Here is a 17719-nt window from a genome sequence, read left to right on the forward strand (position 1 = left end):
CCTGAACGAATGTCATTTTGCCAACACGTGTCGACTAAAGAACAGAGAGACAACTAGCAGGTCATGTCTACATATTCGGTGCATTAAATGCAAAACCGATGCTTGGAAAACTTGAGCTCATAAGACTTGGGGCTCACTAAGTACTTATATAAGAAGGATGAGTGCCTCTTAGAACGGGTTGGCAAAAAGGAGAAAAATAGACTAGATTGCTCCGAGTCAATCACTGGCGGATCCATTAAGGGGCAAGGGGGGTCCTGACCCCCCCCTCCGGAACTTCGATGAACGTCCATAGATACCTTAGGTGCTGACCCTTCCAATTTCGGTGAATGTCCATGGATACCTTGAGTGTTGCTCTTTTGAAGATTATAGTTGGCTTCATACTTCCCCTCCAACCGACTTCAGGCCTACCAAAACCTGATGAATGTCCATGGATACCTTAGGTGCTGCCTCTTGCATACATTAACATATTTGTAGTATGCATTTTCAAATGACTTCAGGCCTACCAAGACTCGATGAAATGACGATATGCATGCTATTTTTGGTATAAAAAAATTGCACGCTCCACGCGCTATTTTTACTGACCCCCTAATATTATATCATGGATCTGCCACTGCAGTCAATATATATAGAGACTACAATGAATGTAACCCAGTTTACGAGTGAACCACTTTACATCTTTATGTTTATTAATTATGCTATTAATCCTAATTGTGTCCCCCAAACTTTATATTGATGAGCGTCAACCCACACCCATCTAGGGTTAACCTCTTAATTTTGAGTTTTAACATAGTTGTCTCAAATTACACATGACACGCACACATCCAATAATATAATACTTTATACACAATATTTAAGCTTAGAAGTAAGGTTTTGACATCGATAAAACAAATGAAAGACCGTACGTACTCTTAGACATGGTTGATTTTACACCATAAAGTAGGGAAAATGATTTTCGTCAGATTCTTTTTCTAGGAATCCTAGGGATTCCATGATCGTAACAGTTCATCGTACATTATACGGTCAGTTTTCATTATATACTATTTATATTTTAATTTTAAATTTTAAATTTTGAAATAGTTTTTGACCGGACAATATACAATGAATGATGACGATTACGAAATACTTACTATCTAAAGAAAAAGACCTGCGCCGGATCCTTTTCCTTAAAGTAGTAGTAGTGCCACACGAGAACCTTCAACCATCTGAGCTGTTCCATCGACATGGACTACACCGACACCAATGCTTTTACGTGATTTTTGGACCTACTACATTTCTGCCCTTTTTTTTCTTCTTTTTACTTTTTATTTGCCTTTTTGTAAATGCCTCAATACTATTTAAGAAGGAAAAAGATAAAAAGGGAACAAATAGTATAAAGAGAATTACACTTGTCCTCTCTTCTGAGTTTTGTATATCCAGTGATTTCACATTTTCGTTTTATTTATTTACAGTGTTTTACTTATTATTATGATTTACTTATTTATCTCTCAAAACATAAAATTTAGAAAAATGAGTGTGACAAACATAAGTTGTCCAGTAAAATTGGTGATAAAACTTCGAGACAGGTATGCTCATTGTTCTTGGGTTCGACGAACGAAGTTAGCAAATGCGCGAATGATTTTTTGGTTAAAAGTTTTGAGAGAACGTGTGTTATTTGACTGTGTCCAAAAGTAGGCTGAAATACTTTTAGTATTTTCGAACTCCTCTAGAGATTAGTCCTATTTTTCGGAGTGTAAAATACCACATACCTCGACGAAAAAAGAAAATAAGTGTAACTAGATGAATGGGAGTATGACAACGACTACCCTATATACTTGCACGCACTTTAGGGAGGACATGATGCAATTTTGGGAACTCGTAAGCGGCTTATTTAGCTCTTTCCCAAAAATAGAGCACCCGAGCAAAGAGCAAGATCCACCGACCCCTGAAATTGCTCTATATATTACGTAACAACATTGCGTCTATGGCTCTCCCTAGTTGTCCAAAAAAACTTAAAACTCAATTACATTAATTACATTGTGTTTAGCCATATGTTTATCTCAAAACAAAAAAAAAAACCCATCGATCTTAATTAGGAAATATGGAAATATAGTTGGAAACATCCCACCTTCACCAAAAATCAGTATGGTTAATCCTTCGTGGATTCGGGATAGAAAGTTAAATTTTGAACAAAAGGATTTGAGTAGTTCCAACCCTAAAAATGGGTTGCGCAAACTGTAATGATCTGACATATATTAGACGTGGATTACATAGAGCTTTAAAATTAGGAGGTCAACAAAACTCAATACAGTCAACCCTTGGTGGACTCGTAATATAAAGCTAGATTGTGAACAAAAGGATTTAAGTGGTTCACCCTGAAAATCGGTCACGTCTATTGTAATGATCTAGTAAATACTTGACGTGGACTACAAGAGAGCTTTAAGGAATGTAATGCAATATTTTTCTCGTGGATCCGACCGCTTGTAAAGGGTATTCAGGCTGTTTATATAGTTGCTCAGTGCACCCCATCCCCCCAGCAAAGTCATATGCCCTTCATTCTCTCACGAACTTATTATTTAATGGAACAAACACGTAAAAACGACCTATAAGCTATTTCTCAAAGAAACTGGATCCCTTCCTGAGCTTAGGAGGCTCAGCCTCCTGAGCAAATCACACGGGCAGTTGAAATTTGATCAAACGGCTACAATTATTATAACTTTTAGAGGGGCCCCTGTTTTTAGCCGTTGGATCAAATTTCAATCGCCCAGATCCTTTGCTCAGGAGGCTCAACCTCCTAAGCTTAGGAGGGGATCCGGTTCCTTTCTCCAATATCCATTTGACATATGGATAGGGTATTTACATGGTTTATCGGGTCGACATGTACCAAGCACTACACTTGTTCGTAAGTGGTTGGAAAATACTTTAGTTAGGCTTGCCAATATTTACGTTTCTTCATAGATTCTCGTTGATGGCCAAGGTGTGACCTATAATTGATGTTTGGGTAGATTTGTCCTTGGAATTCCGTGCCAAAAAGTTACCAGACTTGCCAATTGTCTTGAGTGGTCGGAAAGTACTTTAGGTTCTATGCTCGTTCCTTCTTGTCAGTAGACAATCAAAGATAAAAAGCGGTAGTTGGATAGTGATCGTCTTCTTCAGTGTTGCGATAGTGCTCTTAATGGGTCTCAAATGACCCTGTGTTAACATATTACTCAAAATAATTTTTTCTTTTACTAGCCACGACAAGTGGTTCAATTAAAATGTAGTAAATTTCAAGTCTTGCTTCATGGCTTTGGGTTTGAAGCACGAAGTCGGCAAAATGTTGAGAGAATGTGTGTAATTTGAGTGTAAGATACCTCAGAGATTAATCCTTACCTTTGATGGATAGGAATTTCTCCAAAAAAATCGAATGATTATTAGTGGTGGTAGGTGACAAAATTGGTAAAAGGTTATTGCCGTGATACGACATCAGCCGCCGGTAAATCCCACCGCCGACACATTTGCAATTTTCCTATTCTTTTTTTAGAACACACTAGAAGATGAGCACACACTTTGTGTGTGTGAACAACTGCTTATCTCCTCCTACGTTCTCTTCCAGCGCAATGGCTTCAGTTAATTCAAATTATCCAAAAAATATTATAATTTCACTTACCCGTATGAAAAAATGATAGTAGAACAATTTCTCTTAATAAGTACATATTTTTTATCTTATGTAAATATTTCGATACAAAATTACTATTTTGCCTTCCTTATGTAAATATTGTGTATAAAAAATGAGGGCAAAATAGGAAAAAAAGAAAAAAGTTCAAAAGATACAAAATTATTATTTTCCCCTCATCATGTCTACATTATGTATTCAAAAGTGAGGGCAAAATTAGAAGAAAATGGGACAAAAAGTTGACAAGCCCTCTCTTCTTAATATAATAGAAAATTTTAGAGATGTGATATCCACACAACCCGTTTTACTTCTCATATACATTTTTAATTTTCGACCGTCGGATCGGATGAATTGAAGAAGTTCAATGGATAAAAATTATCAAGGGTGTGTGAGAAGTAAAATAGGGTGTGTGGATGGCACATCCCAAAATTTATCACTTGAACCTTTTATGGTTGTTAGCTTTATAACCAAAAACCCGCAACAACACTGCACTTGGTGGACAGTTGGGACTGGAAGCTTATAAAAGAGAGAGAGATAGAGAGAGAGGGGGGGGGTAAAAACTCAAAAGAAATTAGAGAGCTTCTGTTTCCGTTGCATTTTACAACTAGCAGTTTGGAGTTCTTCTCTCTTTGGTTTGCGAGATTTCTCTCAACTTATACATCTTTCTGTTTCTGGTTTTTTCCGTTTCCACACTGTGTGTGTATGTACACATATATATGCGCTGTTCTTCCTCTGTTTTTTCCTTGTTTTCTGAAGCAGAAAGGTCTGTATATTTCCAGAAAAAATAAAAGAAAATAAAAGGAGTCTTTTTTTTTTCCATGCAAATAAATATTCAGGCGGTCAATTGTTTCTGTGTTTTTCTGTGCATCTGAGCTTGAAATCTCAAATGTGGTGGAGGTTGAGCCACTGAAACTTCAGCTCTTCTTCCATTTCCATCCTTTCATGTTTCTTATTTTTTCATAAAAACCCCCACTTTTATCATCTGGGTTTCTCTCAGAATCCAAAAAGTTTCAATCTTTACACTTCTTTCTTCTCCCGTTTGCTCCTCTGTTTTCTGCGACGAAAAATCACAGAAAAAATCCCAAATGGAGCGGCTGTCGACGGCGGCGAAGCTCCCGGATTCATTTTTTGGCGGCAGAGACGACATTTCCATGCAAATGGGGTTGATTTGGAGCCAGATCAAAGCCCCACTGATCGTTCCTTTGCTGCGGCTCGCCGTCGTTCTGTGTCTGATCATGTCGGTGATGCTCTTCGTCGAGCGGCTGTACATGGCGGTCGTCATCGTTCTGATCAAGTTGTTCGGGCGGAAGCCGGAGAAAAGGTACAAATGGGAGCCCATGAAAGATGACGTGGAGCTCGGAAACTCGGCTTATCCAATGGTTCTGGTTCAAATCCCAATGTACAATGAAAGAGAGGTCCTCATCCTTAATACCCCTTAATTATTTTTTAAACGAAACGGCTTTATTTATTTCTTAATTTGTTAAATTCACACCGTTGATTTTGTGTTTTGGTGATTTCATTATCGTTGCAGGTTTATCAGCTTTCAATTGGAGCTGCATGTGGGCTTTCATGGCCCTCCGATAGGATCATCATCCAAGTCCTTGATGATTCAACTGACCCAACCATCAAGGTCACTAGCAAAAATCTTTTCTTTTATGTGTCTAAATTACCTAAATATTTGAAAGGGTATTCATATAATTTGGGATAATTCTAAAAATAAAAAAAATTAGTTGGCTAAGTCAGTGTGACGGTCCATTTGTATCTCCTTTTTCATAAATTAGAGCCGTTAAGAATAGTTTAGAATATTGTTCATACAAAAAAAAAAATTAGCTAAATGATTAATTTACAAATCTCAATTCCTAAAACTATTATTTTTCAATATGTTGTAAATATTTGACGATATGTCATCTTTATTTGATTTTGATCACTTCATCAATCGGAATTCGCAAAATGATTGTTGTCAATCAACTTCCTTAATATAAAACAACCCAAATGCTCAAAATTTTAATTACCATATTAAATTTTGGTATGTTTTGGGCTAATTGTTAAATGGGAATGCAGGACATGGTGGAGTTGGAGTGCCAAAGGTGGGCAAGCAAGGGGATAAACATTAAGTACGAAATAAGAGACAACAGAAATGGCTACAAAGCTGGGGCTCTCAAAGAAGGCATGAAGCGCAGCTACGTCAAAAGCTGCGATTTTGTGGCCATTTTTGACGCGGATTTCCAGCCGGAGCCCGACTTTCTGTGGCGGACGATCCCCTTCCTCCTCCACAACCCTGAGCTCGCACTCGTCCAGACTCGCTGGAAGTTCGGTTAGTTGCTTAATCCCCATTAATCACACTTCTTTGATTAGTTTTAGTGACTGTTTGGAACTGCTTTCTGTACAAAGCACTTTTACTCAGCGCTTTTATTGTGAGTGTTCATATAGAGACGCGTTGAAATTTATAAATTTCGACTGTGTCGCAGAATAACATTTGGAAGTGCTTTTCCGACAAGCACTTTTACAACCTTTAGCAGTTTTAAGTTTTTTGGTCAAACTTCTAAAAACAGGACGGCCTTTACTTTAAAACTGTCGGTGAGTCTGTGCTTGTTTGAGAAGATTTCTAGGAAGTACGTGGGCCCCTCCTTGGGTTGCCTGGTTTTGCTTGCCACGTGTCTCTCCTTTCTCTCTGTTCTCTTTGCTTGGAGTTCAATGTGATCAAATTATAACACTTAAATTATAACACGAACATTTTATAGCAGGGTGTTTCTGTTGACCATTGGGTGCTAAAACAATGCCTTTTTAGCATTTCGTTGTCATATCATGGTTGTTTCATCTACATGATATGTCATCGATATTTGATTTCGATCATCTCAACAATTAAACATCCAAAAGTGAATCATTTTAGCTAAGGATATTGTTATTCACATATCTATTTCTACTTCCCATACAACATTGTTAATTTTTGTTTACTAATCTTATTCAATTTATTCGATATAACAGCTAGAAATTAATACAAGCATGTGAAAAGTAAAAATAGATGTGTGAATCGCACCAATACGTTGCTAATTGTCCAAATTTTTTCCTTGGGACCCAGAGTCCAAAGCAAAGCACATGAAATTGGTGCTATTTCCATTAATGGATGCAATTTTGAGGACCAGAAACCCCAGACGTTATTTTCAGCACTTTGTCTGTTTTAATCTGTCTCATGCATTTTCTATTGCTATTAATAATTTATTTATTTTTGTTGGTGGATTGTGGGCATCAGTGGTCACAGATGGAGAAATGGCAAAGCTCTAGCTGGCTTGATACACAATCCCGAAGATTTTAAATTTTATCAAATTATTTGACACAATTAGGTGCAAATTAATTAGATGTTGATAGGTTGAAAGTAATAAATAAAAGTGCTTCTGGATTTGACAAACGTTTTAATGCTTCTTTAAAAAGCATTTGGGATTTTACTAATTTTAGAGCTCGTTTAAAATTGCTTACATAAGAACTATTTTTGCTTATAAATCATCTTGGCTAGAAGTGTTTTTACTAGAAACACATCGAAAGTTTTATATAAAATCTGATTTTTTTTTTTTGAAAAAACACTTGAAAGTGCTTTTTGAAAAGTATTTTGTAGGAACTTCTTCATAACACATTTTATGACCCATGAGTACCTTTAATTTTCTCTGTCAAATATAGTCGACTACACTTTCATTTAATTTAACTCTGCCAAATATAGTGACTACACTTTCTTTGTCAAAGTGTAATCAACTACACTGAAAAATCTCTCGATAACCAGGCAATAGCATGTGGCCATCTTTAATGGTAGACCTCAATTCCCTATAGACCTGGTCACACTCTACTCTCTATACTTTTATACACACTTGACCTAATCCTCTGCTATCTCATTATTATTTGAAAACTCATGCAGAATTTGCAGCAGCTGTGTTTTATGATCTTCTTCTTCTTCTTTTTTTCTTTTTTTAAAAAAAAAATTAATTAATTTTACTTGTTTTGCAGTGAATTCAAACGAGTGCTTGATGACAAGAATGCAAGAAATGTCACTGGATTATCATTTTACTGTTGAACAAGAAGTGGGCTCCTCCACTCATGCCTTCTTTGGATTCAATGGTAATTTCTGCATATTTTGAGCAGTCAAGTGCTTAGAATGAGGGCTAATTCTGTTTCGAAATATAATAATTTTACTTAGATACTTAAAATTGATACATTGTCTGATAAAAGTGGCCATGCTATACTACCTTTGTATGCGTGATATACCTGTATTAGACAAGGTTATGTCAACAAATGTGTCATTTTTGTCTGTCTAAGTAGCATGCTCTTCAAACTATAAGTACTTTTAACACTTAGGGAGAAAACTGACACGCTCGCTAACAATGGTGGGACCTATCACTGTATGCAAGACCTATTTATATTAGAGAGTGCGTCTAATTACCCTTACTCGTCTTCATATATGTATTTTTAACAGTTGTTTGTTTATAAAATGGAAGAAAATGGTATTTACTATAAGCTAAAAGGGGTTGAGGTAATACTTTTAGTATGTATTTGCTGAGTTTTGTTGGTATGATGATATAGGGACTGCTGGTGTATGGAGAATTGCTGCGATCAATGAAGCCGGAGGATGGAAGGACCGGACGACAGTGGAAGATATGGATCTGGCTGTTCGAGCGAGTCTCCAAGGCTGGAAATTTGTATATCTTGGTAGTATACAGGTACCATTGCTGTCCTATGCTTGTATCTTTTTCTGCATTAACGTATTTTGTAGTGTTTAACCGATCGATCCAAATGTTGTGTTTTGCTCTGTGGTAAGGATTAGGGTTTAGGGTTTAGGAAAGCCGGAAAAAGTTAGTTCTTTTGACAAAGACATTTGGACGTGAAACCAAACTTGTAGAGAGTGAGAGATCTTTTAGCATTTGCTTGTGTACTAGTGTTGATGATCTAGTTGTCTTTCGATTCTATATAGCATTGTTTTAATGCATTTTGAAGTTCCATTTCATCAACTTTTGAGTATGCCTGCACTTTGTTCCCAAATTAGTAGATTTGGACTTCAAATGTACCGTAAACTTCAGATACATGACACATTTTGAGTGAAATATCTTATCCTTATTTGTTTGCTCCATAGGTGAAGAGTGAATTGCCAAGCACTTTCAAAGCCTACCGCTACCAACAGCACAGGTGGTCTTGCGGTCCAGCTAATCTTTTCAGGAAAATGGTCATGGAAATTATAAGGAACAAGGTGAGCGGTTTTCGTAATTGGTATCAAGTTTAACCAACGGGAGGAGATGAAGTGTAAATGAGTAAATAACTAACCCTCTACATACCTTCGTATGTTTACTGCAGAAAGTAACATTCTGGAAGAAGGTACATGTGATTTACAGCTTCTTCTTCGTCAGGAAGATCATAGCGCATATCAACGCGTTTGTATTTTACTGCATTGTCTTGCCCGCAACTGTCCTGGTTCCTGAGGTTGTGGTGCCAAAGTGGGGAGGAATTTATATTCCTTCCTTGATTACCCTTCTCAATGCAGTTGGCACTCCAAGGTCTGATTTCCTTTTGAACTTCTGCTTTTTTTGCCATTTCGATTTGTATTTCTCTTGTATTCAGTTGGCCTTTAAATTAGGAATTCATGTTCTACGATTTCGCAGGTCAATCCACTTGTTGGTGTTCTGGATCCTATTTGAGAACATCATGTCACTACACCGTACGAAGGCTACAATTATTGGTCTGCTAGAGGCTAGTCGAGTGAATGAATGGATCGTCACTGAGAAACTTGGAGATGCGCTCAAGACTTTGAAAGTGGCCACAAAATTACCCCGAAAACCTAGATTCAGGATCGGAGAAAGGTAAGCATTCTCGCGATAGGACTCCTCTTTTCAATTAGTCATGTATCACTTGCTGAAATCAGAATACCTGATTGTGGTTTTGCCATTTGTGTGTGTTTTTTTTTACTTGTTAACAGGCTTCATTTGTTAGAGCTAGCTGTTGGATTGTACCTCTTCTTCTGTGGCTGTTACGATTTCATCTTTGGGAAGAACTACTTCTACCTGTTCCTTTACATCCAAGCAACTGCCTTCTTTATCATTGGTTTCGGGTATGTTGGGACATTCGTTCCCAACTCTTAACGCGGCTGCTGCAGAAACACTACGAAATCATTCTCTTCTTCGAAGAATACCAGCGCGCTAGTAAAGAGAGAGACCAACAAGAAGCGGGAAAATGATGGCCAATTTTTTAGGTACAGCATAAGATTTCGAGGCGACTCGAAAAAATTAGTTCTCTTGTGAATAGTCAAGAAAAGTAAGGAAATTACATTTTACAGATTGTTGTTATGGGAATGCAACACAGAAGGAAGAAATGGCTTTTAGGTAACTCAAAGGGTTCTGTGACCCCAATCAGAGAACATCTTTTGTATGGAGATTGCTTGTAACTCTCAGATTTTTCTTTGATCCTTTAAGTTTTCCATTTTTTTGGTTGGATTTTGCTCAAATGAATAAACTCCATCGAAATGGAACATCACTATTTTGATCTCTCTCTCTCTCTCTCTCTCTCTCTCTCAAAAGTCAAAATACGTACAAGAAAATTTCGTTACTCGGTAGGGCTGCCTGATTAGGTTAGCTCTCTAGTGAGACGAACGTGAGGTCAAAAGAGTTGGAACTACAAAGTTTTTCTGTTTTTATCACAGATGCCTTATAGATGACGTGGTCAGATACTTTATGACCAAGTTTTTTATTGTATTCAGATATAAAAAAGAAGATTCAATATCCTCTGTCCAGTACAGAAAACAAAGCAGATTGATAATTTCAAAACGTTCAACACCCGTTCTTCTATTTCAAGATATCATCATGGCAATCGAATCTCAGAGAAAATAACAAACGAAAAAAAAAAGAAATTTAACGAAAAACTCATGGTACTATTCACTTTAACGAAAAACCACATTTTTACACTAAAAAGTCAATCATGGTACTATTCACTTTACACTTTATTTTGTCCTTATCGTTAAAACTCAAAGGTTTCAAGCATTTTTCATTAGTTTTCCTAAAAAAAAATGAAAATGACTCATTTATGTAGTCCCATGGATCGGACATTGAATTGGAAAATGTGAAAAAAATTTAGCAATGCTCCGAAACATTATATACTGTATAAATTTTTTTTTTTGATACAACGATATAAGATGTAAAGATAAAAAAATCAGTATAAAATAATTCGAAGTATAATGCAAATTATTGTGTTGCATGGACCAATTAGCCAGAGGATTTTTTTGGTTGTATTTATGAAGATCCACCTAAGAGACAAGTCTTTTTCTCAATTATGAATGAGAAATTTTATTTGAACTCATATTTTGTATATCAACATCAAGCTTACTTTTTGTATCTACATTGTATTTGATTTATCTATCGTTATCTATTTACACCCAACATTATTTCTGAAACCGCCCTTACTTATCAAAACTCAACTCAATTAAACTTCTTTTTACACCCAACTCAATCTACTTAAATATAAAAAATAAAACCCTAACCAGTCCATCATCTCCATGGAGCAAATCCCCTTCTCTCTCTTTAAAAAAATCCATCCAAACCTCTTCCTCTTCCTTTTCTTCATCATTTGACATCTCTAAATTTCTAGGGCACTAATTAGCTTAATAATCGGTATGAGCTTCTGGTTAGAGTGTTTAATGAGTTTGGTATGTTTCAATCAAATGAGAATCTTCTAGCCTCTATATTCCTATATGTGGTAGAAAAATGGGTACGTCCATGATAACTTTTGGTAGATCAATGAATATTTTTAACCGTGAATATTTATTAGATACCAAAGTAGCGGACAACAATTCACATTACATTGAAATGTGGCTAAAATGTATATCGTCTTTGCACATTTTATAGGTGAACTCATAGTTAAGCAGTTTTTATTGTCGAGCAAAACTTCGGGAATTGATCTAATCTGGATGTGTAATTGAATTTATGCATTTTAATGATTAAACTGATAGATATTTCAACCATATATGAATTTAATATCGTAGTATTTTTTAGCCTCTATATGCCACAAAAGTTGCGAATAAAAATTCACAATACATAAAACAGTGGTTAAAAAGTATATCGCATTTGCACGTTTTATAGATGAACGCATAGGTAAGCAGTTTTTATTGTTGACCAAAACTTCGGGAATTGATCTAACTTGAATGTATAATTGAGCTTATGCATTTTAATGATTAAATTCATAAAGATATCGACCACATATGAATTTAATATCGTATCATCTTTTAGCCTCTATATTGGTATATGTGGCAAAAAAATAGGTACCTCCATGAGAAAATTTTGTAGATCGATGAATATTTTCAATATAGATATTTATTAGATACCAGAAATTATAAGTCTATTCGTGAAAGTCTAAGTCAATGCCACGTACAATATTTGTTAAGACATATTTAGGAAACTGTTATTAGCACTCCAAAAATCTCATTCTACACTCCGCACAAGTGTATTTTTCTTTCTAATTAGAAAGTTTGGAGTGCCAAATGAGATTTTTTGAGTGCTAATAACAATTTTCTATATTTATATACATTTTATTTTAGTTTGGGAGTCGACTTCCTTTTTTTTTTCTTTCTTTATCAAGTTGGGAGTATCACTTACTGTGACCCTGTGGAACTAATTGTTGTTTTGTTTTGAATAATCAACATTATTTCTTACAATGTCTTGGGCTCATGATGTTTGTTTATAACCAAGTGGCATGAAGGGACAAATGTGTAGGTTTCATGCATGACTTGGAATAGTATTTAGTAAATGCATGATGTTTGCATGAAGGGACAAATGTGTATGTTTCATGCATAACTTGGAATAGTATTAGTCATCAGGAGATTTTGCATCAATTTGTTTTTGTTTTTAATATGTATATATTAAGTTCTATTTTAATGGGATTGCTCACCACCCCTAAGTTGTGATAATGCCTTTATTTATCTGTGTAGGTTTCATGCATGACTTGGAATACTATTTAGTAAATGCATGATGTTTGCATGAAGGGACAAATTTGTATGTTTCATGCATGACTTGGAATAGTATTAGTCATTGGGAGATTTTGCATCAATTTGTTTTCGTTTTTAATATGTATATATTAAGTTCTATTTAATGGGATTGCTCACCATCCCTAAGTTGTGATAATGCCTTTATTTATCGTTGTTATGTGAGTTTAATTAAATTTTGAGATTGTGTTCATCCACTAAATACATTTCGAATTTTTTTATTTTTTATAGTCAAGCGATAGCATGAGTAAGTTAGATGTTAGAATAGTCACCGACAGAATTCGAACTCACGCCGTCATACAAGAGCACAACACTTTTTCACCACTGTGGTAAATTGTCACTTTCTAACAAGTTGATTGGCCTGTGTGACTTTATTAATACTATTCCAAGTCATGCATGAAACATACACATTTGTCCCTTCATGCCACTTGGTTATAAACAAACATCATGCACCAGTTGTTAACTAATTAGTACTATTCTTATTCAGCTTGTATCATGATCGTTTTCTTTCTGTTATTCATACACCCAAGACATTGTAAGAAATAATGTTGATTATTCAAAACGAATCAACAACAAGTTGCACAGGGTCACAGTCAGTGATACTCCCAATTTGATAAAGAAAGAAAAAAGAAAAGGAAGTCGACTTCCAAACTAAAATAAAATGTATATAAATATAAAAAATTGTTATTAGCACTCAAAAAATCTCATTTGGCACTCTAAACTTTCTATAATTAGAAAGAAAAATATACTTGTGCAAAGTGTAGAATGAGATTTTTGGAGTGCTAATAACAGTTCCCTAAATATATCTTAACAAATATTATACGTGACATTGACTTAGACTTTCGCGAATAGACTTATAATTTTTGGTATCTAATAAATATTCAGATTGAAAATATTCATCGATCTACAAAATTTTCTCATGGAGGTACCCATTTTTTTGCCACATATACCAATATAGAGGCTAACAAACACTACGATATTAAATTTGTTGATGCACAAAATCAGTGATGACTTTGGTACAACAAAAAGTGTTAAGTTTGTGACCTTCGCTAGATTGCTCCGGTCAGTAGTGTGGATAAGTATGTAAATCGATAGGGACAGGGAATCAAACACAAGATGTACGTGGTTCACCCAGATTGGCTACGTCCACAGAGTAGAGGAGTTCTCATTAATTGTGAAGGGTTTACACAAGTACATAGATTCAAGCTCTCCTTTAGTGAGTACAAGTGAATGATTTAGTACAAATGACATTAAGAAATATTGTGGGAGAATGATCTCCTTTTATAGAAGAGTTTCTAGCTTTGTTCTGACATTGACACGTGTCGTGTTGTGATTGGCTTCTGATGTTGACACGTGTTGCGCTGTGATTGGCTTCTGATGTCAACACGTGTCACATTGTGATTGGCCTCCTGGTTGGAGGGAAACTCTTCTGGGTCCTTGACGGTATAACGTTGACCGATACTCAGTAGTTTCGGGATTGGTCAAGTATGGTACAAACAAAATTCATATGCGGTCAAGATATTTATGAATTTAATCATTAAAATGCATAAGCTCAATTATACATTCAAGTTAGATCAATTTCCGAAGTTTTGATCAACAATAAAAACCGTTTACCGATGAGTTCACCTATAAAATGGGCAAATACGATATACTATTTTACCACTATTCTATGTATTGTGAATTTTTGTCTGCAACTTTTGTGGCATATAGAGGCTAAAAGATACTACGATATTAAATCCATATGTGGTTGAAATATTTATCAGTTTAATCATTAAAATACATAAACTCAATTACACATCCAGGTTAGATCAATTCCCCAAGTTTTGCTCCACAATAAAAACTGCTTAACTATGAGTTTGCCTTTAAAATGTGCAAATGCGATATACTTTTTAGCCACAGTTCAATGTAATGTGAATTGTTGTCCGCAACTTTTGTATGTAATAAATATCCACAGTTTTGACAAAAAAAAATATCCACAGTTAAAAATATTCATTGATCTATCTCATGGACGTACCAATTTTTCTACCACAGATAGGAATATAGAGTCTAGAAGATTCTCATTTAATTGAAACCTACCAAACTCATAAACATTTTAACTAGAAGCTTATTTAATTGAAAAGAAAAAGGAATCAATACGTAAAAATTGAACCAATCGATTGAACACATACCAATTATTAAGCTAATTAGTGCTCTAGAAATTTAGAAATGTCAAATGATGAAGAAAAGGAAGAGGAAAAGGTTTGGATGACCACAAAGGAATAGATGAGGGTGTAGAATGGCAACCATGGGAGATGGAAGGATTTTTTAAAGAGAGAGATAAGAGGCTTTGCTCCATGGAGATGATGGACTGGTTAGGGTTTTATTTTTTATTTTTAAGTAGATTGAGTTTGGTGTAAAAAGAAGTTTGATTGAATTGAGTTTTGATAAGGGCGGTTTCAGAAATAACGTTGGGTGTAAAGAGATAATAATAGATAAATCAAATACAATGTAGGTATAAAAAGTAAGCTGGGTGTTGAGATACAAAATATGGATTCAAATAAAATTTCCCATTATGAATTATGCAAGCATGAAAGGCTTCACATTTACAAAAAAATTGGTTGGTCTAGCCACAAAAGCTGTTAAATGTATCATACTAACCAACCAAACCAAGCATTAATTACACCAAGTATTTGGGGGAAAGAGATCATCTCCGGATCCTTTTCCACCAAATCCACCTAGTCCGGGATCTGGACCGTTGGATTTTGATCCACATGCTAGCAAACAACATGTATATATTGTGAAATTCCAGGATGGGCTGGCCTAGCTTCCATGTGGCTCCACCACTGATTTTCTTCCATTAACCTTAGACCTTGTTTGACTAAAAATATTTTAGAGTTCACGAAGCACTTTAAATGCTTTTTCGGAATTTACTTGGTATTTTTACTAAGGATTGCTCCCTAAAATATTTTTATTAAAAACATTTTCATTCATTTTAAAAGCATTTCCAAAACAAGCCCTTAGGGTTAGTTTGGTAATGTTGTGCTTTAAAAAAAATTTGTTTCTAGTATGTTGTAAGAATAAAAAGCTATAAAATAAAGTTGTTGAGTGTTTGGTAAACTTTTAAATAAATTGTTTTGAATATGTTAAATGACTAAAAATGATATGATATTTAATGTGATATAACAATTGTTGTCACATCCCGGGCTCGACTTCGCCTTAGCACGATATTGTCCGCTTTGGACCCCGACCACGCCCTCACGGTTTTATTTCTGGAAACTCAAGAGCAACTTCCTAGTGGGTCACCCATCTTGAGAATGCTATGGCTCCAATCTCGCTTAACTACGGAGTTCCTACAGAACCCGAAACCAATGAGCTCCTAAAAGGCCTCGTGCTAGGTAGAGATGAGAATATACATATGAGGCTTACATGATTCACTCCCCTGGGCGATGTGGGATGTTACAATCTACCTCATCTAGGGGCTCGACGTCCTCGTCGACACACTTCCAGCCATGGATTGGCTCTAATACCAAATTGTCACATCCCGACCCGGGCCCCTACCACATTCCGGGCTCTACTTCATCGTAGCACGATATTGTTCGCTTTTGGCCTCGATCACTCCCTCACGGTTTTGTTTCTGGGAACTCACGAGCAATTTCCTAGTGGGTCACCCATCCTGGGAATGCTCTGGCTCTAATCTCGCTTAACTTCGGAGTTTTTACGGAACCTGAAGCCAGTGAACTCTCAAAAGGCTTCGTGCTAGGTAAAGATGAAAATATACATATAAGACTTACATGATCCACTCCCATGGGCGATGTGGGATGTTACAATCCACCCCCTTAGGGGCCCGACGTCCTCGTTGGCACACTTTCGGCCAAGGATTGGCTCTGATACCAAATTGTTACATCCTGGCTCGGGCCCCCATCACATCTCGGGCTCGACTTCGTTGTAGCACGATATTGTCCGCTTTGGGCCCCGACTACGCCCTCACGGTTTTATTTCTGGGAACTCACGAGCAACTTCCTAATGGATCACCCATCTTGGAAATGCTCTGGCTCCAATCTCGCTTAACTTCGAAGTTCCTACGGAACCCGAAGCCAATGAGCTCCCAAAAGGTCTCATGCTAGGTAAAGATGAAAATATACATATAAGACTTACATGATCCACTCTCCTGGGCGATGTGAGATGTTACAATTGTCAAAGACAATAATGTAGAGGCAAAGATTGTAATTTTGTAAGGCATGTGAGAGTATACTTGATATTTGAAAATTTTATTAAATGAACATTGATTACTATGCTTTGAAAAAAAAAAAACTTTTAAGAACCATAGTAGACTCTGCATCTACTTTTATATGTTTTTCTACTTTCATTGACAACAATTTTTAAAAAGAACACTTTTTTTTTTGTTTTACCAAATACATTCAATGTTCCAATTTTTTTTTATAAGCTACTTTTTTTTAAAAGCATGACAATCTCAAACCTATGTGCTTACAAAATTGAAATAAGGAACAATGAGTTAGACTTAGTGCTGAATCGAAATAAATTATAGCAATTTAAGGCTTTATTTTTGTTGATGGTGCTTGGTTCAAAGGGTTTTAGAGACATATATTAATTGTCTGTGACTGGTGAGCGGAGGAAGATCTTGTTATTCTTTATGCATTACGAATTACACATTTTGTATTATGGGTTATGATTTTTTAAGAGAAATTGGAATATCAGTCCTTGAACAATGACTGATTTTAGGTTTTTTTTTTTTTTGTTTTTGTTTTTAGCAAACTGACTTAAATTAGTTTTAATCTTTAAATTTAAAATCAATTAGAATTGGTATTTGAATTTGAAAAAAAAGAATGTGAAGCATTGATTCTTTATCTCAAGCCTATAAGAATTTTCGTTAAAATTAAGCACTTTAAAAGCACGTGTCTATTACGTGTTTAATTTTGACAGAAACTGTAACCACATTAACATCAAAGACTTTGCTCAAATTTACATGATTTGTGAATCCAAAAGAAACTCATACAACAACAATTAGTGGGCCAACGAAAAAGCCCATGAAACAGCCCGACCTACTTTACACATGGGCTATGCAGAAAAGATTAATCAGGGTTTTAGAA

At 35.7% G+C, this 17719-nt stretch overlaps 1 protein-coding gene across 2 annotated transcripts; it reads left to right on the forward strand.

The window, feature by feature from the left end:
* The first annotated feature begins 4083 nt into the window (after positions 1 to 4083).
* LOC103423170 (glucomannan 4-beta-mannosyltransferase 9-like) lies at positions 4084 to 10146 on the forward strand. Of its 2 annotated transcripts, XM_008361244.4 has the most exons (9): positions 4084 to 5046; positions 5163 to 5261; positions 5693 to 5945; positions 7625 to 7735; positions 8198 to 8334; positions 8745 to 8858; positions 8963 to 9162; positions 9268 to 9465; positions 9582 to 10146. In XM_008361244.4, the coding sequence occupies exons 1-9, from the start codon at positions 4717 to 4719 to the stop codon at positions 9742 to 9744; spliced, it is 1605 nt and encodes a 534-aa protein (XP_008359466.3). In that variant the 5' UTR covers positions 4084 to 4716; the 3' UTR covers positions 9745 to 10146. The 2 variants fall into 2 exon arrangements, with proteins under 2 accessions (XP_008359466.3, XP_028946215.2); XM_029090382.2 differs by having other exon boundaries at positions 4126 to 5046; positions 8963 to 9465.
* The last annotated feature ends 7573 nt before the right edge of the window (positions 10147 to 17719 follow it).

Source organism: Malus domestica, chromosome 12 (assembly GCF_042453785.1).
Source record: "Malus domestica chromosome 12, GDT2T_hap1".
Classification (NCBI taxonomy): domain Eukaryota; kingdom Viridiplantae; phylum Streptophyta; class Magnoliopsida; order Rosales; family Rosaceae; genus Malus; species Malus domestica.